The 25,032-nt window shown below is 42.3% G+C and overlaps 1 protein-coding gene across 8 annotated transcripts in view; it reads left to right on the forward strand.

Moving 5' to 3' along the window:
• nfixb (nuclear factor I/Xb) overlaps positions 1 to 25,032 on the forward strand; it is a 129,982-nt gene that overhangs the window by 95,962 nt on the left and 8,988 nt on the right. For 4 of the 8 annotated variants that reach the window (XM_041062480.1, XM_041062482.1, XM_041062483.1 and 1 more), the window contains 7 exons: positions 3,177 to 3,242; positions 5,909 to 5,983; positions 7,055 to 7,175; positions 8,231 to 8,361; positions 11,752 to 11,826; positions 16,984 to 17,112; positions 21,694 to 21,869. In XM_041062480.1, coding sequence (XP_040918414.1) covers positions 3,177 to 3,242; positions 5,909 to 5,983; positions 7,055 to 7,175; positions 8,231 to 8,361; positions 11,752 to 11,826; positions 16,984 to 17,112; positions 21,694 to 21,869 — 773 coding nt within the window. The remainder of the gene's footprint in view (positions 1 to 3,176; positions 3,243 to 5,908; positions 5,984 to 7,054; positions 7,176 to 8,230; positions 8,362 to 11,751; positions 11,827 to 16,983; positions 17,113 to 21,693; positions 21,870 to 25,032) is intronic. The other 4 variants (XM_041062484.1, XM_041062485.1, XM_041062479.1 and 1 more) reach the window with 3 other exon arrangements.

Raw genomic sequence — 25,032 nt, forward strand, 5'->3', positions numbered from 1 at the left:
TGTACGAGCCAGAAGTTCCCAAGTTGGCAATTTTTCTATTACTTTATTAGAATCGGCAGAGCATGGGAAAACAGATTTCTGCACACAAATAAAGTACAAAGAATGACCCAATGCATTAGGATAAATCGAAACAGCAGATATGTTTCATAATGTTTCCATGGGCAGTAGCAGAGTTTTGTTCCTGTCTACAGATGCATCAGAATTTTCCACATCAGTTGAAAAATTATCAGGCACATTCAGAAAATGTTTCATAACCAGAAGATAGCACTGCTTCTTCTTCCGAGATCCAGTGGTGGTTTAAAGTTAGGGCTTTGTTCACTTTATAGTGGGGAGTAATGTACAAAGAGAAAAGGTGAGTTCTGAAAATAAATATCACAGCAATACCCTATGGTTGAAATGACTGTGTGTAATGTGCAGGGTATCAATCACAGTGAGAAATCAGCAGAGAATCATCAACCAACCTTAGCTGTATGAACATTATAGTCTCTTTGAGCATCTTTGTTTTGGCTGTTCCGACCTACAGCTGCTGTACTGATTTGGTTCACTCTCACTGTTCTCCTCAGCCTTGTTTCTAATCAACGAGCAGCTGTTGTCCGTGCAAACGCTCTACAAACCCACGGTACACGACCGGCTGAGCACAAGACAACAGAAAAACAATGTTAGCAACTCGCTGGTGAGCAGAGCGGAGCATTTATAGCAGCAGTTAAGAACCAGATCGGAAGGTGTTTTCTAACCTGTTAGCCATAACAGCTTGTCTTTAGGTGACATACTACATACCTTCACCTCTTCAGGTCTCTAAAATCGTTCAAATTAATCAAGTATTTCAGTCAAGAAGAGTCCAGATTAGACGTTGCTTCATTTTAAGGGCCCACAAGCCGAAAATGTCAGGAACCAGTATTGTAGACAAAGATCATTTGACTTACATGGCAGCATGCAATGATCGACAAGCTCATCTATGGAATTATTTTCTTAAAAAAAAAAAAAAACTGTCTTGAGCTTCATCACACCATATCTCACATAGTATATGATTATGCCCATATTTTACAATTTCCAATTAAAGACAGATCAGTTTGGCAGAGAACAGTCAAGCGTAATACCTCTAACAACTTTTAGAGATCAGTTCCTGCTCACATGTTTCCAAGAAAAGGGAAAAGTTATGAAAGTCGACTTTGAAAATGTTTTTAATAATGTAACTAGAATGTATTTAACACCTTAAAATGCAGAAAGACTGATATAGTAGAAAGTCAGCCTCATTATAGTGTAGCACAGCGGCCGCCAGTCTGTTTGGTGCCAAGAAATACTTAAACAAAACAACACATTGAGCCCATGCCAGTAGGCTATATTATTATCTTCATTCGAACTAATTGCCAGGCCAAACAGCGACACATATGCACACACAGGCTTCAACAACCACTCATCATTAGGGATTTTAACTGTGGTGTGCCATCCCTGTTGTCATGACAACTAGGCACTGAATTTTGGCTCGGAAACTGTCACATAGTGGAGATTTTTCAGAGGCATACAGGTTTAAACGGTTTTCAACTGTTTGTGCTTGTAGTGGAATTCATGATCGGGACTGTTGGGGTTAGCTCCACGATAAGAGAGGCCCTGGGCTTCATTTGTTCTTGGTTCTTCTTACACGATCGCCTTATTTGCCTTGAACAATTTCCCTATTTTCCCGTTTCCGTCTTCCCTTCTACTTTATGAGTCAATCTGACATCTGGGATGATCTCTCATTTTTATTTACTTCATACACTCTCTATAACACACTATTAGAGCAGGCAACACAACACACACAGGATTTCAGACAAACATCCCAGTGGCTTTATCTTCAGTCCATTAGCATTGCATATCCTCTGTAGGTCTTTTTATCTTTAAGACCATTGGGTCTGTGTGTGAGAGAAAGTGTGCTTTGCAAGCATGTGTGTCTGTTTGTGTGTGTGTATGTGTGTGTGTGTGTGTGTGGGTGTGCCGTCAGCTAGCAGGAATGCATGGGTACCGCCAAAGCTAAGATGGCTGCCAAGCGCTAAGATGGCTGCCAGGATTCCACAGAGCGACAGCACGAGAGAGAAAGAGAAGCAGAGACAGAACGAGTGTGAGAGGAATTGAGGGAGAAAGACATGAAGATGGACTCTCGCTCCCGCAAAATGAGGGACGAGTGTTGTGTGAAAAAAGAAACTCTAGCCCTGTGTGTTTTCCCTCTTCTTTTTGACCCGGAGTGATGAGGTGATTTCGTTTGTCTCTTTTTGTTTTCCGGGTTTTGGCAACGGACGGACAGGCTGAATAGTGCAGCAGTTTGCTGGCATGTAGCGCACTAATGCCACCCAAGATTAGGACGCTGATTTGGGCTCAGAAGACGTAGAGATTGGGGGGCCTAGTACTGGCTGCAAGGGGGCCACGTTCTGGCTAGGGACACTTGGCCCAGGATGGCCTTAAAGCTTCAGTGCTGTGGGGTAATTGGCCTGAATGGTATATATGATACAACCATAAAACTCTACAAGGCTGCATTACTCATCTGAGGAAGAATGGCAGCCGGCAGCCAAAAAAAACTAGCTGAAGCAGGCAGCTCTCTGCCTGCCTGCCCCTATAGACATTAAGCTAAACACACAGGCGATGCAATCCAAACAATGCCGAGAACCCAAAAATGCACATTGTGCAAGTACACCTCAACTTACGAATCAACATTGGAGAAGGTGAGGTCTCTTGGGGCCTCTAACACTTTACCCAACCTACACTAAGGCCTTAACTAAAATACTGTGTACATTTGAAAGGGTGTGAGGCCCTGAAAGAAAGGAATAGAAAAGGACAGAAGAGGTTTTTTAGAAAAAAAAACATAAAAGACATTAAAACCTGAATTCTTCCTTGACACAGTCTCTAGTAAGTTAGAAAAGTGATTTTCCCATCATGACACAGTCCAGAAGTAAGGAAATTAACCTTTTGAGTTGCCATTTTATGACTTTCAACTGAGGTTCAACCTGAGCAGAAATATGCACCCATCTTTAATCTCAGAACCATGTCTGTCTCTCCTCAGTGGAAAGAATGAAAGAAGGCGCCATTTCCCATCCAGTTGTTGAAGCGTTCCCTCTGATGCTAACCTGCCCCCTCACCTTGAGTAGTGTCCAGACATCTGTCCACCTGGCTAACCGTCTCTCTTTCTCTTTTATTCTGTCTTTCAGAACAATCAGGACAATCAGACAACTCAAACCAGCAAGGAGACACAGACGTCAAACCCCCACCAAATGGTAAGTTTGCAAGTATGTCTTTGCACACAGACACCAGCTTGCTTAAAAACATTTGGTATACATGTGCATGCAGGCACATCTGTCCAGACAGAAACACACATGCGCGTACAGTATATACACTGCTGGGTAAAAGATTTAGAACACCTCCATTTTCCAGCTGTTATTTAAATATATGTATTTCAGTGTCTCAGTGATGAAATTAAACCTTAGAACAAATCAACAATTGGAGAACAGAACTGTCTGGTTTTGTTCTTCTAAAGTTCTGTTATCTTGCTGTAGGATGAAGCTCTGACCAACCAGTCTGTCTTCCTCTGTTACTGCCTTTCTCTCCTCTGATAGAAACATACAGTCCTACTTTCTGCAGCACAGTATTGTCCTAATAAAGCATCAGAGGCTGTAGTAACACAGTTTGTTCCAACACAGACAGAGGGTTTATAAGTCATCAGCTAAACCTGGGTCAGTTGTAGGAACTGTTTGCATTAATTTTCAAGGCTTCATTTTCTGCCATAGCTGCCAGAAAGCTGTAAGTTAACTGATTTCTTCATCCCTGTTTTCTATTAAATTTTTTGTTTTTAGTTTTTATTTTACCTTGGACAGATTACGGCTGACCTCTAAGGTTATTCACTGCCCTTGAACTGATAAAATTTGAATAAAAACTGGAAAAATGGGGGGTGTTGTAAAACTTTTGGCCAGTACTGTACACACTACCCTTACATACAGGCCTCTCTGTGTGTGAGTGTGTCCCAGCAGAGTTGGGTCTAAGTTTATTATGGTAAGGAGAGCTGATGGTACTGTAGCGTGGGGGTTGTGCTGGGATTGCGGCGGGCCACTCATAAATCACACTGACGTTATTGGAAGATGGGAACCACATGGCCGCTGCCGAGCTGAGCACTGACCTCATGCGCTGTCCCCGCTGTGGTTAACCCCGGACAGGGATGGAGTGAAGGAGAGAGAGATGGAGAACAGGAGGAAAATGGAGGGAGTGAAAAAAAAATTAGAGGTGAGGAGGTGAAGAGAACCGGGAGGAGAGAAGTGATGGACAGATGGAGAGAGGGATGAAATGAAGGGAGGGAGGAAGGGTGTGGATTTAAAATTCACTCAGCCCTGGAGCTTGGGATATCCTTCACTTCATATCCTTCATCCTTGACCGACATGCTAGCAAATGTTTGCATGTTTACACATTCAGCTGATACAGAGCAACATTAGCACTCATTTGGAGTCATGTTTCTGGCCACCTGATGAATTTAGGTCAAACATTTGCGCTCATTGTAGCTCGGTTTTTGGTCTCCACCAGCTCTCAGCTAAATGTTCCACTATCTTCAGTCAGTAAAGAAGGGGACTGGGAAACCAAAACAAGTTTAAAGAAGCTAAAACACTTAGTAAATCTGAAAGGAAAGAGTCAGATGAGAGTTCATCTCTACGAGTGACGAGAACAAGGAGTTTAGGTTTACTGCAAAATAAAGATTAAATTAAGGTTAAATTTAGATGCATGTTCAAGTTAGGGGTTGATGGTTAGACACAAGGTTTTAAAGGATGACCCTTCTTTAATACAAATCAGGTCACTTTTTCATACTGTACATTTGGCCAGTGTTATTATCGGCCTATGTCCAATAATAAACGGGGCAAGAACGATGAGCAGTCAGATGATTTTAAATGAAACACCCATTTTAGACCAACTTCTTTGCAAGCTAAAGCAAAGACTCACAGTGAAAAGGTTTCCCATTGTAAACATTCATCACAGTTTGCAGGCCAATTTCCTGGTTCAGCTTATAGCTGTTTGCGTTTCCTTCCAGATAAACTGGTTTAGATACTCTGGCTAAACTGTTAGCTTCTTTGCAACCCGTCTTCTAGTATCGTGTCTCTCATCGCCATGTTTCCAGTAATCTCAATAACTGCTTTGGCGAACACAACGTAATCATAACTGATAGACTCGAAGGCCAAAGATGTAAAATCTTCGCTGCAGCGCTCAGAGGGATTGGTTGTCCGCCGCCTGGCTTTCATCATTGTCTCGGTTGTGCTGTATAGCTGCCTTTTAAAGAGCAAGCACACGGGTGATTCTCTTTAAGGTCATTCGTATCACACCTAGCAAAGCAATCGAGAACGAGAGAGAAGGTGTGTGAAGTGCGATCCTCCTCCATCAAACATATGAAACCAGCACCCATGTTGCAATAAAGCAGATTTTTTATTTTTTGAGGTTTAGGTTACTGTATCACTGGACTCAAAGCAAGGCGCCTATAAGGATAGAAGCAGAAGGATGTGTGTATACATCGCTGCTTGAATATCCCTTACTATGCACATATACACTCCTACATATGTTCTTTGAAGTGTGCATGATATATACAAAAGGTGCATAATACACAATGCGTTAGACATTATGTGGCAGTCTGTGTGGGGATTGTTCTTGTTGGACCTGATTAGTTCTGTGTGTTGTGAACAAAATGAACATGTCCAAACCAAAGGCCTGTCGTATCTCATAGAAAACACATGGTTCCACTGGATGACATTGACAGTGTGTCGAGCTTCGCCATACATATGTTTTTCAGCTCCCTCTGCATGTGTGTGTATGCATATGTCTGTGTGCGCCTGTAATTTTATGCATGTTTGGTATATGCATCTACCCTGCAGTCCTCTCTCTCACACTTTTCTTTCTCCCTCCTTTTACCCAGGCCACTTGAGTTTCCAGGACTGCTTTGTGACTTCAGGGGTGTGGAACGTAGCCGAGCTGGTCCGCGTGTCGCAGAGTGAGTCACAGCTATAATTTCACCTATCAATCTCTAGACAACACACTCACACCTTGTCAGGTGTCCGGGTACACGTAATCACTTTGTTATAACACCTTCAATAGCAGTCTTAGGCCTAGTAGCATCTCTCATACACCACGTAGCATCTTTTTTGGCAGAATTTATTTATTCTAAATCACTCTTTAAAGTATGAGTCTGTATTTTTCTGACCGTCAGCAACAGTAAATTGATCCTAATATCAATTACTGTCTGTGTAACCAAATCCAGATCCAGATTATTCTTCCATTGTTGTCCAGAACTATTAAAAACACACCACACCATTGTCCCTTTGTTACCATGAATACACAGACTGTAGTTTTATTTTGACACAATCCCACATAAACCATCCTACTTCTGGGAATACTCAGCAGAGAACCAAATGTGTCTTAAGTTGAAAACAGTTCCCCCAAAATTTGCAATTTGTCCCTGTTTGAATAATGTTTGCTAAAACCTACAGTGGGCAGCTGTTTTAGGAAAGTAGTGATGCTTTTATTTATTTATTTTTTTTAACTTAACTACATTTTTGAATCAGTTTTTAAAGCTTGATGCCTTTAGTAGGAACTAATTGCACGGGGGCTGAGAGGCTGGGGAAGTCAAAAAGTATTGAAAGATGGTAGAAGATCCACTGATCTTTAATATATATATAAGTGTAAAGTTAGTTTGTAAAAGAACAGAGGCATTGTACCAGGACACCAAACTGCTCCTTATGATAGATTTGACATAAAACTGAAAGCTTCACATTAGAATAAAGCCTCTATCGTTTTTTGGAGTAACCTTGAGCTGATATTGAGAAATGGATTAATGCATTTTTAGTTTGGGTTATGGTATCTTTTGGTCACTGCTATGCTTTGATCCACGTTAAAAATAAGAGATAATAAAACAACACCAGCCGCATCCTCTCATGAAAATAGAGCTGTGATTATTTACCATATGCAGCGGCAAATTTTCTGATATTCTTCTCTGTCATGTGTATGTGTGTGTGTGTATGTGTGTGTGTGTGTGTCTGTGTGTGTCTGTGTGTGCATTCCTTAGCCCCGGTGGCTACAGCGACCGGCCCCAACTTCTCCCTGGCTGACCTGGACAGCCCTGGATACTATAACATCAACCAGGTGACCCTGGGACGGCGCTCCATCACCTCCACCCCTTCCACCAGGTATACATACATGCACGCATACAAACACACAAAACACCCATGCTTAAAATGTAGTTTTTCTGTACTAATACTCTTCATTTCTTAACTCTGTAACCTCTTAAGGCTTTATGCTTACTTACTCTGCTTTTTGATTGTGGTCTTTCTTTCTTTCCCCTTTCTCCCCCCTTTTTTCCTTCTTCACCGCTAATCCATTGCATTCACCGCTAATCCATCTCATTCTCTCTCACTTTTCCCGCCAATCTGTCTGTCTGTCACACTGTCTGTGTTTGTGTCTTTTGTTTTTCCCCTTGCTCTCTCTCTCTGTCGTTCTCTCCCGCTCATCTTGCGCTGCAGGACTGAAATGGAGCTTTATGCAAGTCTCCCACGGAGGTAGTTACACTCATTACAGAATATCTCCCTTGATACTAATGTAACACAGACCCCTGCATCACACTGGCACAAAAGACACACACGCATGCTGTCACACAGATATGCACATAACCGCACACATATTTAAACATTTTAGATCGCTGTACATTCACAACTCCCCCCACCTTTTATTTTATTGGTCACAGATGTATGAGTCTATAAGAGTCTGCAAACACACACAGGAATGTATTCCAGCATCGCCATGCACACATTCTGTGCTCGGTTTCTCGCACAACGCTATTATAGATATTGCATGTTGAAAAAAACTCTGGTCTCATGTTTGTCTTGCTTTCTCCAGTTGTGTTGCTTTGCCCCCCTCCCCCCTTAAAACCTAAAATGAAAACAAAACATTGAAGGGAAATCTTGACATTCTGATTTTTTTTTTTTTGTTATATTTGATTTTATGCAGACACATGCCTGACTTTTTATGCAGACACAAGGGAAAAAAAGCCTTCACATTTGTCCTCACATGTCCCACAAATGCTATGCGTGCATTCATTAGAGCCCCAAGTAAACAATACTGCTAGTTAGTTTCAGTGAGAAACTAAGGCTAACATGCAAGTTCAAGATAAATGGAAAAAACAGCCACCTTCTTCAGCTCCCTCTTCAAGAATTCAAGAAACTGCCTTCTCTTCTTTTTCTCTCAGCTCCAACAAGCGCAAGTCCATTGACGACAGTGAGATGGAGAGCCCGGTGGACGATGTCTTCTACTCAGGCCGTTCCCCAGCAGCTGGCAGCAGCTCTCAGTCCAGCGGTTGGCCTAATGATGTGGATGCAGGTAGTCCCGCCATAACCTCCCCACCAGACTCTGCACGCATTTCAGATGCCTCTCCGGAAGCTGGGTCAAGGTCCACATCAACTCAGGCGCAAAATTTGAACTGATTTTTAAGTTAATGCGTTGATGGAGGCCACGTCAGAAGCTGGCCCTTAAGCACAGCACTAACTTTATATTGAATTTTAATGCCCCTGAAAACTTTCTTCTCTCGTAGTACAAGTTTATAACAATAACAAGTTCAGAATCTCGGACTGTTCCTCCAAATATTCATGATTACATAATAAGAAACAGTTAAAGTTCAGAAAAACATCCTGAGTGATTATTTATTAATAGTTTAATAGTGAAAAGAAGCCAAAGCTTGCTCAACAAGTCTAAACAAGATATGTATTTGATGCCATGCGTTAATTTACAAATTTATGAAGTCAGTGTGTAACAATTTAGATATACACAAGCTTTTCAGAAATGTAAAAAAAAATGTCAGGCTAAACTTAGATAACTCTAACTAGCTTAAATATAAGATATTGTTTTTCAAGCTGCTATAATCCCATCTGTCTGAATCTAAGTGTACCTTTACAGACATTTTATGTAGGCTGCTTCATAGATTGTGACAGTATCACAAATAGAAAGAATCCAGACACTGGAATAAACTCACTCTAGGAAACTGTGTGTATTTTAGAAAAAAAAAAAAAAAACTTAAATAGTCAAATTAAATTATTTAGAACAAAAACAAAGGAGAAGGAGGGCCTTAGACAAACAACAGGGATCAGCGATTAGCCGTGAGGTTCTTTCATTCACGGCTCATTTATGCTTCTGGCAGGCTGCTGATTGGTTGACTTAACATGAAGCTGCTCTCCGCCCTTCACTGAAGCTGAACACAGTCAGTCTAGAGAGCCTCAGCCACATGAGAGCACATTAAGTGAGAAATATGGGCGACTCTCTTCAAAGGAAAGGAGTTAAGGTCAGCTCAGAAAGTCACAGCATTTGTCACCAGGTGTTTTTTTTTTTTTCGAAGGAAAAAAAAAAAAAGGACACAAGAGTTGCCAACACTGAGCTAATCTTCTTCATCATGACTGCGTGGGTGTGGTTTGATCAGCTCTGACTGACAGTATTGGCAACATCACTAACCAATCCCTCAAATGACGTGAGATTATGATTCAAATATTGCGTAATTCTGATTGGTGAATGGAAGTATGTGTCCCACCCACTTCACGTTAGAGGAAAGGGCTGGAGGAAAAGTGAAACAACCAACATTATTCAACCTTTGGAGGAAAACTGTGTTCACATAGGATTCCATTAACCTTAGTAACAAGCTGATTGAGAAGATATGTTTTCAGGGACTTTACAACAAATATTTTTTTCATGTGTTAATATCTGACTTGAAATGGACCAGAAACCACAGCTTGCCTCCTTCCTCCATCTCCTGTTTCCACCTACACAGCCCTTGCTTCTGTGTTGTATTGACCCCTCTCTTCATTACATGACCCCCCTCATCATCCCCATCCCTTTCTCTTTCTCACCTTCTTCCATTCACAACTTTTACTCATCTTACATCCTTATACCTAATAAGGCCCCCACCTGAGGTTTAGGCTCATCATTTTGCCACAGCCAGGTTATAGCATCCTTTCTCACACTCAGCGGCGACTTAAAGGACCAGTTTACCTAAAACACATAAAAATCTATTTTCTTAGTTACTCCTGGTGGTTTGACTGTGCAGATAATTTATTAATTTTATTTGCAAAGGTTTCCACCACTGAAACTTCATACCAACACCCCAATATGCATGGAGGTGAATGAAATATCATTTGTGGTGAAACAAAAACTCTGTGTAGAAACAAACCAGTGTCCTAGTTTCTGAGAATAATTTTCACTATTTTCAAACCCCCCAAAAATGTAAAATGTATTCTGGTGAGGTCTGTGGACTGTCCTGAGCGGTCAGGACTCTGTTGAGCTTTTCCAGTGTAACTTTTTACATGAGCACCACATCTCTGCAGATTTCTCTCTGACAGTATCTCAAAACCTCAGCTAATCAAACCAGAACTATCTGCACGGTCACTAGGTCACAGTGTGAAAATGTGCTGTCTCTGTTCTGGGTAAACTGACCCTTTAATCAGACCACAAACTCAGTACATTAAACTATTTACCCTAGTGTCTGAGTTGGCAGTGAGAAAAGTGGCAGAGATGGATATAGTTTGTTCAGTTAGTTCAAATGGCGTTAACTCTACCATTCATTGAGTTTAGCTCCAAGAATGTGTGTGTGGTGTGTGTGTGATGTCTGAGACTGTCATAGCCACATGTAGATATAACATTACACAGAAAATTCTCAAAATCTATACAGACTTTGTTTGTACGATTGTCTGCCCTCTTCTGTGTTTTATTTTGTTGAAGAGGTTTTTACTAACTTTTTGATTAACGCCATTAAGAAAACAAACATAACAGAGTATTTTGATGGTATGTTTATATGTTCCTCACCAGATCATATTTTAGACATTTTGGGAAATGAACTAATTCACTTTCTTGTTTAGAGTTATGTGGGAAAATCAATACCGCTCTCATGTCTGTGCTGTAAAAAGAAGTTACAGCCAGTTAGCTTAGCTTAGTGCAAAGACTGGAAGCGAGCAGACACCGCTAGCTTCAAACTATGTGTGGATTTTATTCTTCACTAACACTTCATGTACTGATAAAAACAAAATGATGTAACAAGTTGATTGGTGAGCTTTAGATATGTTACCTCACCGAACAGAAAGGCTGCCCAGTATCTGTTTCCAGTCTTTGCACTAAGCCAAACGAACTGTTTTCTGGCCCCAGCAGACAGACGGGGAATTGTTGTTTTTACACTTTGGTTTTTGTGCAAAGAGTGGTATCTCAGCAAGAAAGCATATTTCCTAAAATGTCAAACTATTCCTTTTACATTATTCCTCTTGCACCTTCCAAGTTTGCTTCTGTGTTGTCTTCTTGAGTATTGCAGCAGAGCAGCACCAGTGTAACCACCCATTTACTTCTTAAATCATATCCATTCACCCTTTGGCTTACAGCACTTTTAACCATCATGATGGGTATCACGTCAAATGTATTTACAATGGACTTCATGTATATCTCTTGGGTGTAGTATTTGACTTTGGGGATTGTGTTAAATTGCTAAATTTTCATGCATTCTCCAATTTATAACCGTCACTCCCACTCACATGCTGCCATTTTAATACTGCCAGCAGTAATGATGTAACTATTTAATAGACACTTGCTGCACTCTATAACATTAAAATCCCCTATTGCCCATTATCTAACCACCCCTCTTTCTCTCTCTCATTCTTTCCATCTCTTTCTCTGTCTCTGTCTTTTTCTCTCCTCCCCTCTTCCATTGTTAACTCTTCCCTTCTCCCCTGTTTGGCCTTTCAGTGCAGCACCATTTGGCCAGTGTGCAGGAGAGGAAGATTAAGCATGAGAGCGATGGAGTGCAGTTTCCTTACCATGGTTAGAACAACATTAAACATTATACTGTGTATACATGCTCTACTTCAGCTCACACCACCCTCAACTTATGTACATCTCTCTCTGTCCTTTTATTCAAGTCTGTTTGCACTTCCTGTGAGCTCTCTGAGCTGTTCTGCATTTTCCATTCCTCTTCTCTTCTCTTCTTGTTCTCTTCTCTTCTTGTTCTCTTCTCTTCTCTTCTTGTTCTCTTCTCTTCTTGTTCTCTTCTCTTCTCTTCTCTTCTCTTCTCTTCTCTTCTCTCCATCCCTCTCTTGTGTCTTGTTCTCTGGCTATGCTGCCGCTGGGTGGGGTTGTGTTTCTACCAGATGTCTGCTGTTGTCCATTGTGGGTTTACCAAAGCCTTTTGGTAGCCCAGTAGCTCCATAACATCCACCGCCTGTCTGCCTCAAGGATGTTGTTGTAAATCTGTGAAAGAAATCAGACATCTAGGAGAATAAAGACATCTCTAGTGCATTCAAAACATCTTCAATACTCTTATACTGATGTACACTGACTGACTAACAATACGCTACATTTAAATGTGTAATTGCGTGCATTATCATATCCAAAAACCACATTGTTGAGAGTATCCGAGGCGGTGTGAATTTGTCAGCGACATTCAGCTAAGTGCTTTGGGTGTTGTAATTTTGTTGTCGAGCCCTGAGAGAGAAAGCAAACGATGAAAGACACAGACGGGCGGGTGGGAGGGGGCCTCAGTGGGGGGGTCAATGAGGGTTTGCCGAGTAGCAGCGTTAACCGCTTCATCCGGCCGGTTGTTGAGACGGAGTTGTTGAGTGGCGTCCCACCTGCCGTAGGCCTGACTCAACCGTCTCTGGAAGACAGCGCAGGAAAAAACAACATAAGACCCAAACAAACACGACTAAAGGCACTCAGGTGTGTCATCGACGCACAAGGCACCTTCTGTCTCCGAGACATGCTTACTCACTAACACGCACATTTACAAATGGCATGCAGACGCACACACACACAAAACTAAATTTATGCACACTTTTTCTCTGATTTACATTCACACACACATAAACACGCACACACTCCCCAATCTGGAGTGGAGCAGCGTTCCGGTCCAGATGGCGCCTCCATGTGTCTACAGCGAAGGGAGCTACTGGGTTACAGCAGACATCTGTTCTGGTGATGGTGGTGGTGGTATTGGGAGTGAGAGATGAGGAGAGGAGAGGAGGGGTGGAGGACGAGAGGAGGGAGGGGGGGAGGAGGGAAGGGGAGGGCCTCTGCCTCTGCCTGCTCTGGAGGTGATTCTCTACCTGAATGAAAAGCTCTGAGGCATAGCAGGTGATCATGTAATTCATCATTAAGTCTGCTGTCTCCGGCTCCGCTCTGCTCCGTTCTCTCTCTCTCTCTCTCTCTCTCTCTCTCTCTCTCTCTCTCTCTCTCTCTCCCTCTCTCTGCCTGCTTGCTCCCGCTGCTCAGTGGAGGGAAAACCCGCTATCAACTTTTCAGTAAAGGGGGGGCGGGGTGTTTCCTAACTATTGACAGAGAATTCCAGCTAATCATTTGGGCATGAACCTGTGATGTGTGTGTGGTTGTGTTGTTGTTAAGGTGTCCTTGCTTTGCTGAAGCACATTATTGCAGTGTTTATGAGTGCCAATGATGTGTGAGGTAGTCAGTTAATGACGGACTCAGCCCTGTTAATGTACATTGTTTCATGCCTACCTGAACTGAATGACGAGTGTGTTAGCTTTTTTTTTTTTTCCTCTTTGTGTGTGTGTGTGTGCGTGCACATGCTAGTGGACCAGTTCTGTGACAGTCAGGGGGTTTGTGTGGTCGCCAGCTTGTTAGCGTGGCAAGACTAGAGGGTCATGGGAGCAATTGGCTGCCAGTCTGCTCGTACAGTGTGCCAGGAGCAGGACACAGAAATAATGTAGAACAAACAACTGTGTATGTGTGTGTGTGTGTGTGTGTGAGTAGACTCTATCGCACATGCACACACCCCCCCACACACACACACACACACAGATTAAGGGAGAGATCAGAGTAACTTCTGTTAGCTTTATCAGACAAAGCTTTCATTGGGCATCTGGGCCTCATTTGCTGCTCCTCACAGAGAAGCCGCATAGTACCAGATATTTCAGCAAGATACCGACTAATTAGGGAATATCACAGAGACTAAAAACAATATGTATAATTTAAGGCTGGTTATGCATAGTAAGATGCTTATAATTGAACTTGGGATGTGGTGGCACACCGAGTCAACCCTATATGTACCACAGAGGAACTGGAGCCAAGCCGGCTTCATCACAGAGATGCATTGAATCCACAACATGCTGGGATTCAGTTCGTCTGTTGTTAGTGTGGGCAGTGAATTCAAATGCAAGTCGAAATGATGCTTTTCACCCTGACTCTCTATCAGAACCTCATGTAGTTTTGCAGAGCATGTAAGAAAACCTATTAATAATCTAAAATTTGCTTTAGTGTGGGACAAGCTGCAAATTCACGGGATCCTATATTCCCCCCCCCCCCCCCCCCCGTAGAATCGGAAAGCTGACATTCCACATAATGTCTCTTTTTATGTTGGATTCAATACATTTGCTAAAAAAAAAAAAAAATGTTCTTGTACTTTCCCTTAAAATTACTTAGACTTTGACTGTCGTCATTTTGTCCATGTTCAGCTTTACGGGTTGACAAACGTTCCCAAACTTCTTAAGCAAAATAAACCATTGTATAAAAAAACCCATGGGAAACATGCAGCGTCACAGCTGGAAACAGGACTGTTTGTCCCAGCTCACGAAAAAAACTGTCATTTTGCAGAGACATGACAGCAGTGATACACAGGTCTAACACATGTACAGTAAATTCATTTGGTTGTAACTTATTACCAAGAAATATTCCAAACACACCATAGGAAGTCAAATATCAGTGCCAGAGTGACACTACTAATATTCTGCTGACTGTGGCACGTGGTCATTTTATCACTCAGTAATTTCCCAACATTGATCACCAATGATCATCAATGCCATGTTCACTCAGAAATGAATTTCTGTGCACCAGATGTAATACATAACAACTACAGTCATCGCATATCTTGTTATCTTCCTCTTTATAAACACAGGAAATCACAGGCAAACATATAATGTTTATTAATTAAACCTTAATCTACCAGCTCTGCTGTAAATTAGGTTCCAAAGCATCTTCTGCCCTTGTGGCCTCACACCCCTCTCTGTCCTCTGTGTGTCTGATTGGCCTCCTTGGTTGTAAACATTTTTGGGTTTTTTTTTTTTGTTTTTTTTATTTGTGTGTCCGCTCCTCCCACCTACACGTGGAGTCACATGATGTTCCTAGCTGAACATAAGCACAGGCACCCACCTTTTTCTATACTTATCGGTGCCCACACAAGCACAGCTGTGCCCATGCTGCCTATAAGAATTGTGGGTAAATAGCGATAAAACTTTTCCCAATGTAGCATTAAAAAGAAAGCTTTTCAGAAATCTGCTCTGTTAGACTTTATATGCTCAGCTCATAAAATCTATTTCCACATCTCTTTGGGCCATGGTGAAATTACCCACGTCTTTATTTGAGTGTGTTTGTTTTATATGTGTGAATATTGTGCCGTTTAGTAGTTTATAGGGCTTTTGCTTCGCCAAGGTTGTTTATCACTGTATTCTTTCAAATAAATCTGAAACAAAACATGAGTTCAGTGTGTTCCAGAGAACAGTAATGAGGTCTGTGTGTCCACGCTGATGTACTTTTCTATACTTCTGCTTCCTCATTATTCTCTGTTTTATGGATTGTTCTTTCCAGAGTTTTATTTCAGCGTATATTCAACATTGCGGTTCCCCGGCAGAGGTCAAATATACCATTTGGCGCTGCTCCTCAAACCCTGAAAGTCAAAATTGTGCCTTTGGATTACCATACATCAAAATAAATTCCCTCAGTGCCCACCACACAAGGCCTTGATCACAGAAGAGAACCTCTTTTATCTGTAGCTCTCACACTTTTGGCCATGTTTCTGGTCCGCTGGTGAGCCGGGCCTATACTTAGTGTGCCCGTTTTTACCAAACTGAGGGATATTTCATGCAGTCCTCTAGCCTCAGCCGACATTTATAGACAGAGGGGGACACTTTAATATGTTTGTCTATGCGGGTCGGCCATGCCGTCACCACTCCTCTCCTGCTTAACTCCTTCCATCTTTCGACCACTCTCCCTTCCAGCCTTTCGCTGGCAGTTTGCCAGGCGCTCGCCACCCTGCCTGAACAGCTTGTGTATGTGTGTGAGAGTGCAAGCATTTCTTTATGAAATACTGTTTGCCTTAAGGTATTAAAATACCTGACAGATATGCAGAGGGGCACTACATCAGAGGATCTATTGATGTATTTTGGCATGCTCTTCTGCAGTTAGATGTAGTTGCGTAGCTCATGCTGGCTTTGGCTTGAAAAACACAGTCTGCCCCAGATATGAGGACATCCAGGATCCCATTCACTCTACAGAGGCATCCTGACAACTGCCGTGAATAGGTTGGTCGGTGTGTTTGTTGACTGTAGCTCTCTGTGGCTACTCCGCGCTCTGAGATCATTGTGGTTCTGGGATCAGTCAGATAGATTGGGTTTCAAAGAGGAGACATCTTTGAATTAATTTCAGCGGTTTGTCCTGTGAGTAAAAAGGAGTGAGTAGGACATTGCTGTGTTGTTCATACACGCCAGCGGTGACCGTAGTTGGACCGCCATTGCATTTCCCAGCTCTCCTCTCTACTGACACTGTGCCCCTAGCCTTCCGAACCCCCAACCCTCATCCCTACCCCTTCCCCCTTTCTCCCGTCACCCCCCCCCTTCACTCTGAACCCCTGCTGCTTCAAAACATGGCCTCTCACCGGACCCTGTCCTCAACCCCCAACCCCACCCCTCAATCTGATGGACATGGTACAGTCTGCTGACTGTGCAAAAACATAGAGTATTGGACAGATTGTGAGAACCCATCTGTATGTTAAGCCAATCAAACAAATCAATGAATGAATCAGTCGATCAGTCCATTGATTTCAGTCGATCATAATCATTCGATTCCTGTAATCAAATTAAAAAGTCTGATAAGTTTTTTTTTTTTTGAGTAGAGTCGAAGTAAGAAAAGCAGCCATGTTTGATTAAAACCTCGTCTCTGTTCTGCCATTTTGTTGATCCCCTTTTTTGCCAGGACTGTCATCGCCTGGTTCTCTTAAGAAGCCGGGGAAATTCGATTTCAGCGCCCTGTCCTCCCAGACGAGGTCCCCCCGCATGGCGTTCACCCACCACCCACTGCCAATGCTGGCGGGAGTGAGACCAGGTGAGACCAACCCAGCTCCCAATCCCCCTGATCGCCCCCACACCCTTTCCTCTCCCCCTCCTCACCATCTCCTCCTACCCAAACCCCCACTTCTTCAGGGCCCCAAACCCCCCTCCCACCCCCACCCCCAGTGGTTCAGAAGTGGGAGCGTTGTCTTTGGGAGATGAGAGTGGCCGGGAATTAAAAGCTGGCAGGTAGCTCTGTAGTTTCTGTGCACTGGCCTCTGCCTCCTCCTCTGCCTGCTCTGACCTTGTAGGGTGCAGGTCAAGCTGGTGATGGAGCTTCTAGGGAGTCTGGGTGTGGTGTTTAACTTTTCTGGGCCTGTCTGTTGGTGGTTGGCTGGTGGTTGTACATTTTCTTCTTAGAGTGGAAGATCAGATCAGGTGGTTGCTGCTGCCTGCTCTGTCACATCTCTAATTGCACAAGTGTCAGATGGTTGCAAGGCTTCTCTTATCTTGGCGTCTTTTCTTTATGGTGGCAGTTGCGACTGTTCTGAATCGAGTGTCATTTACTCATTGGCTCCTGGCGTATCTTGCCATTTTTCAAGATGTTTGTTTCAGGAAAAAATTCTGAAGAAAAATAAAAGCATAAGAGTGTGAGCAAGAATTCAAAAAGGAGAAAAACATTTTTTTAAAGAATTTTTGAATTCTTTAAAAAAAGAATTGTAAAGATTTTTAAAATGACCTAATTATCTAATATGTAAATGAGTAAATAAATACATTGATTCATTGATATTTTTGTTTGAATAACTATTAACTAACCAGGTTGAAATGCAGCATTTATAATCTGAAAAAGAAGTTAAAAGGTATTGCATTTATTTCCTTAAATTGGAAATATTTTCCATTTACAGTTAAAGATCAATAAGTGATAAACACCATTATTAACATTTGAATTTAGGTGGATTTATTTATTTCTTTATTGAAAGAAGGTGCAAGTTACTTGAATGTCTACAGTTCTACAGTTAAGTAAAGTAAAAAAAAAAAAAAAAAAAAAAAAAGTCATGGATCTTTTTAAGGCCCGTTTAGCAACTGTGCAGGACCCTGGATTTCTGGTGACCCCAAAAACCCCAGATTTACCATGTGGCAATGGGCTTGTGGTCATTTGATGAGCTGAAATTTTATTTGGAAATGTAGAAATATTCATGACAAACGTAACTATCAGCTGACATGGTACTCCATGTACTCCAAGTGTTCCATTGCAAGTTGTGTTGCAATTTCAGGGGACTCACAAGATTAAAAAAAAAAAAAAAAAAAAATCCAAGGAGTAGATATTCTGACTTTTCGTCCCTAGTATGCTTGAAGTGCCAAGAAAAACTGGATCCTACGTTCCAATGCAATTTTTCATTACACCCTTCCTACTCTCCTAAAGTTAAAAACCTAAATTCATAATACAGACTTTCTGTTAAAACTCTTAAGCCCAAGTCAAGATGATGATCGTGATGGCATTACTCCTCCAGAGCCACAGGAGGCAAAAACATACATTTTTACCCCAGGACCCCCAAGCGGACTGATCCAGCTGTGGGTCTTTGCCTTTCACTTTTCTACAGCTTTCCATTTCTTTTTTTTTTTTTTTTTTTTACTTCTTCTTTCCAAATTATTGACTTATTTATTTATTTACTTACTTACTTACTTACAGTGTGGGAACTTTAGTGGGTGAACATGTCTTTACTGACAAAGAAAATGACGCACTGAGTCTGGGTTGCTGTGTGAACCAGCTGATCCTCCACAAGGCTGAAACACGCAGCTCATAACAACATCAGATATCAAACACAACCAACAATAAATCTCTTAATTTTATCACCACAGCACAGATTGAAAAAAGAGATATCCCCTCCTTGTTGGAAACTGCACATTTCTGAATTCACCCAGTGAAGGAGTTCACTGCAGATAATTACCCATGTGCTTTAGCTCTGTAGCGAAGCTACATCAAAGGCTTTTTTAAGCCACCGAGCAGATGTGTAGCAATGAGGTTGACCACCGTGTCATTAAACCCTCCTCCATGGTTGTTGACAAGACCCTATGCCTCTTGAGATGTAGCTACAGCTAATCAAATCTCCACACACACACACACACACATATATACATTCACAGTAACAAGCACACATACACTATATCCCACCCTTGTTGTGGCCAGCAGTTGTGATTTATACAGTTGTGATTTGTTTCTTTTTACACAAACCCGAACAGCGTGCATGCTGGAGCTGCTCCCACGCTGGCGTGAAAGTGCTTACCACATCATCAGAGTTGTTGTTGTTCTGTGTGGAAGACAAGATCCAAGGGGATTTAGGGTTTGGAGAAGTGGGATCAAGAAGCGTGCTGGCGCTAGCTGCTCACGGTGGCAGTGGTGCAAGGAGGTGGTTTTGTCCCTCCAGCCACATTGAGCCGCCCTCCCTGTAGAGCAGTGATTCCCACCAGGGGTACTTGTGCCCCAAGGAGTACTTATGCAGCTGCCACTGAGTACTTGGAAAGATTATAGAGTAGCCCAACCAATTTGAAAAAAAAAATATATATATATATCTACATCTATAGATGAATAGTTAATATATAACGTCTAAATTGTTATTAGCCAAAGATAATTACAAACCAGTTAAAAATAATGAGCTAAAGGTAAAAGATAAAAGGTGTAAAAGCCAGTGGTAGCTGAAGTAATAGTTAGGTAATGGATAAGTGGCTAAGCTAGCAGTAATACTTTGCTAAACACATAAATTGTTGAAGTAGTACAAGTGCAAGCTTTGCTAAAGAGACCTAAACACTGACAGTTCAGTATGATAAAAAATATTTATAAAAATATAATAAAACCAATAGTGTTAAAAAGCATCCAGATTAAAATCAGCTGAAATCAAAGACATCTGGAACATGAGGGTGGTGTTAGTGAAGGAGCTCTGGAGTTCATCTGACAGAGCTGTGGGGGTACATCTGAAAACAAAAAAAGGGTTGGGAACCACTACTCTAGAGGGAAGAGAGAAGGAAGGGGGTATATGGATTCCCTGTGATCCTGTCTCCCCACCACCATCACCACCACCCCACCTCATCCCCATCTACAACCCACCCCCATACCCTTTGGCCTTCTCCCAGTCTCTAATGGGATTAGTAAGGGGCTATAGGAGCAGGGAGACAGCTTCACTGGGGAGCAGGCAGCCTGGCATGGGAGCAAGGTGTTGCTGGGCTCAGAGGCATAGGCCCCCTGACTGGGGGGTAATACAGTGGGTTGGCACTCTCATGAAGTACACTCACACACACAATGTATAAGATGCGAACACCAAGTGTTGGCAGCCCAACATGGGCAGCTGGGGGGCCTAGATGGAATGGGATGGGTGTCAAACTGGCACAGCTAAGATGGGAGCAGGCTTCTAATACAAATCAAGGAGATTTAGTAATGGATATAGGTCTGACAGAGAGGGCTTTGTGTTTGGTGGTCAGGCTCAAGCAACTGCTCCCCTCTCACACCTCACACACACACAGTCTAGTCCATAAGTATTTGGATATTTACACATTTCTTTTTTGTTCTACGGGTTCTGGGCATTTATATAAAGAATATACAGTATCACCCACACAGTTCTCACAATATTGATGTAAACCTACTAAAATTAAAGCTGAGACTTGGCACTTTCATGTCGTATCCATTGCTTTATTTCATACTGAATATGCTGAAACACAGAGGCTGACAACAACTCTGTAACTGTTCAGATAATTATGGTCAGGACTGTAAATTCAGTTTTATTCGGTGGGAGTTCCTCAATTTTCAACTCTTGGGTAAAAGTGCTGTTTCAAAAAGCCTATTAGCTTCAGAATCCTGATATATTTAGCAACTGTACACCTGCTGCCCACACACACACACACACACACACACACACACACACACAGATGCATACATATATGCAGATATGAGGGTCCGAAGCCTATTAACCTCAAAACATCAACTTAAACATACTATGTGAATGTACAGATTAGTTCTGTCATAGAAGCAAAATGTGTCAGATAAAAAACAGCTTTACCATCTGAATACCAAACTGCATCTATGCCGATGAATCACACCCTCAAAACAGCACACAGGCGTGCAGGCATTAAGAGCAGCTAATTTAAGACAGTGCTCGGTGATCTCTTTGTGCTTTTTCTTTTTACAAGCTGATCTGAACACGTTGCTCTTGAATCTGTTGAATTTGTGCACTCTCAGGTGTGTGCAGTGTTTGCCTGTGTATAAGTCCGAATGATCCCAACTTCAATTGTTATGCATTCTGTGAGTATGCACATATGAATGCAATATGTGTGTGTAAATGACCCCCGTAAAGCTGTATAGATTTACTGGAGTGACCATAAAACATTATGAGCAATACCCATAATAGCTATTAACTTGAAATCAGCTTTTCTTGGGAAAGCATTTCTTTCATGTGCGACATTTTAAAACCAGATTTGAACTTTATCATTTCCAGTTGTGATGTGATGTTCTCTCTATCGTTCATTAATGACTTCATACATCTCTTCCATCTGTAAGAATGAGAAGGAATTCAGTGTTTCATGACTTCTTTTCGCTCTCTCCACCTTCCTCTTCATGCGTTCCTCTAATACAAGTGTCTCTTCGCAGGGAGTCCCCGTGCTTCAGCCTCGGCCCTGCACTTCCCGTCTCCCTCCATCATCCAGCAGTCTAGCCCCTATTTCACCCACCCAACCATCCGTTACCACCACCACCCTGGACAGGACCCCCTGAAGGAATTTGTGCAGTTTGTCTGTGCTGATGGCTCGGGGCAGGCCGCTGGACAGGTAAGCCTCGCCGCCAGGGAGGAGGAACATTGTTACCTTAAAAATGTGACGTTCACATAGAAGCTAACCTGCACTTAGATTTCAATACTAGGATTGTTGATTTTTCTTGGAGTGACAGTGTAAGACGTTTATAAAAGTGTGTAGCATTTATAAAACATACTCAAAAGTAAAAAACATTAAAAGTATGTTAGTGGAAAAAGGTGTGTATGGAGGCAAAGAAAGGCCATAAAAATTAGATTTGGTTTTATAAGCAATCTTATACCTGTTTGTTAAATGTAAACACTACTGAGTGTTCAGTGTTTATTTACATACCACTGAGATACTTTACTTTGAAAACCATCAAATCAATCTGAATCAATGTGGCTGTGAATTCTCCTCTTTGAAATTTCCAGTAGGTTTTCCAAAAAAACTTGAATGAAGTTTTTGCAAATTGACACCTTCAGAGTGTCCTCTGTAATTATAAAAGAGGGGAATTCAGACCACATAAAGTCAGACAGATGGCTTTTATTCGTAGTTAAAGTTCAATATAAATTATTCAGAGGTGGTTATTTTTCACAATTAGGTATTCAGTTGCTTGTAAAATGTAAATAATTATGGCCTGTTTTTGCTTCCATACGTGTGGCTATTTCATGTCCTTTCAAGTCCTCCTACAAATCTGAAATCACATAGAGCACATATGTTTGCATTGCTCTACAACGCAGTATTACCATAAGGACAGTGCATGCCAGAGCCGCGTACAGTACAGAGAAATACACCCCACAGCATTACAAGTGCAACACAAGTGAACACACTCGACATTTGGTTATGCAGCTGGTCTACAAATCTGTGTATTGTCTTGTCTATGTCATTTTGCTGTTTGCTGTTTCAGACCCCGACGTTCCCCTTCCTCCCCCCCTTTTTTTTTGAATTTTTTTCTTTTGCTCCACCCAACCCCTCAGAAGTTATAACCATCCGCACGAGAGTGAACCAGTCACAGCACACTTCAGTCAAGCATACTCGTCCTTTGTTGTGTCATCTTGTTTCTGTCTTCATCTCTAGCTGTTACGATTTTAGTTTGGACTTTGGTTGTTTGGTGCTGGTATCGTTGGTGGTGTTGTGCTTGTGTAGACAAGTATTCTCCCATGGTTTTGATTTCTTGCCATCTTCTGGACGAACCCAGTCAATAATTTGCTCACTTCCCTTCCTCCACTCCTCCTCCACCCACCACGGACCACCCTTGTGGAACCTCTCACCTCCAGCTCCAGCTCCCACTTCTATCAGTCCCTGTGGTGATTATTATTTTTCACACCTCCATAAAAGATGCCGTCCACATACATCATTCCTTTGGTTGTTGTTTCCCACCACCTCCTCTCCCTCCTTCCACCATCGCCTCCCCCCCTTCCGTCATGGATATTTTTTTGGACTCGGCCTCCCGAGCTACGTCCTCTTTTTTTCATTCCGTGTCTGCGGATTGTCGCATGTCGCCCTCCTGACCCTATTTGTGTTGTCTGCAGCCAAACGGGAGCGGCCAGAGCAAAATGCCAGGCTCCTTCTTGCTGCCTCCACCTCCCCCAGTGGCCCGCCCAGTGCCCCTCCCCATGCCCGACTCTAAACCCAACAGCACGCCCCCTGACGGCGGACTCTCCTCGCCCGCATCTCCGTGTAAGTGACCCCGCAGAGACCGTTCTCAAAACCAGACCAACAAAAAAAAAAAAAAAAAAATCCCAACCCTCTCCAGAGAAAAGACCCCTGCCATTGTTCTTCCTCCAACTTCGTGTCATCATTGTTCCTGTGTATCCAACATCTCACCTCCCTTAACCCCTTGGAAGGCTATGGAAGCCTGCGCAGAATATACTGTGGAGCTCAGTAGAGTAGATCAAGGCCACCAGAGGTTTGGTGAGAAGTATGTCATAATGGACTTCTGTGGTGCTCATCAGGGTTCTGTATGAGGCCCCATCAGTTTGAGTGGCTCTGCATTGAGCCCATTCTGCTTTGTCTGGAGTGGAAGGTGAATCGCTGCCCCAGTTCTTCTCCCTCTAAATCCTCCTTTCTTCTCCTGCTGGACTCATCAGCAAATCTCGTGGAAAAACTTGAGAAGACTTTGATTATTCATTGATTCCTACATGTGAAGGGCACAAATTTAGGGCAGTTAATTTATATGGACTCCAAAACATTCCAGTACAAATTAGGACATTGGTGAAAGCATTTTACTCATACTTGATTGTAATTGTGCTGCTTTTAGTTTCTTGGTGGGATTTTTTTTTGTTTGGTGTTTATTAAGTAGGATAGGGTGTGTATTTAAGGTGAAGGAGTGATGTCAGTCCAACCATGGGGCTTTCTCACAACACATTTGTCTTCCTCACCTGTGATAGGAGGGGCACTGGATGGAGCACTTTATTTATTTTTTTTTTGTTTTTAGCTTTCCTTCAAATTTAGTGTTTTCGTTTTACCCCCCCAGTCAGCGTCTCAAAGTCTTCTATGTCTTATGTATGTTATTCCAATTCTTAGAAACACATGGATGTATACAGTATATGTCCATACACATAAATCTCCAGGTTCTCTTTCTCTCTGTCTCTCTCTCCACTTCTTGTCCTCTCCTGCACACAAACAGACTCACATATGTACCAGGCTGCACACTGCATGCTGAATCCCTCAGCGAGATTCAAATTCTGGAGTCCGTAGGGTACCTCAAACTGCCCTAAATTTGTCAGAGACTTTGATGCCAGTGGGTTTTAAATGTCCCTGACTGAGACTCGGTGTCAGGATTCTGGTGTGCTCAATCACTTCCAACTGAGTTTATGAGCGGGGACTCACGCATGGAGACCTAAGTTTGCCTACCAGATTTTGGCAAACATCTGTGTGGAGTTTTGATGACCTCAATGTTATATAGCTGTACTTTCTACTAAAATGCACTTAGATTTGTTTACATTTTAACTACCAGTTATCCAGTAAGTTTACTGTTTGTCATTAAATGTTAAAACAAAAGAACGGCAATTTGGGGAATACACTTATTCACTGTCTTGCCAAGAGTTTGATGAGAAGACTGAAACCACTCTCATGCTGGTGCAGGAAACATGATGCTACAGCCAGCAGATAGTTAGCTTAGCATAAAAAGACTAGAAACAGGGAGAAAGGGCTAGCCTAGCAATCCAAAGGTAACAAAATTTGCCTACCAGCACCTTTA

The sequence above is a fragment of the Toxotes jaculatrix genome, chromosome 18 (assembly GCF_017976425.1).
Source record: "Toxotes jaculatrix isolate fToxJac2 chromosome 18, fToxJac2.pri, whole genome shotgun sequence".
Taxonomy (NCBI): domain Eukaryota; kingdom Metazoa; phylum Chordata; class Actinopteri; family Toxotidae; genus Toxotes; species Toxotes jaculatrix.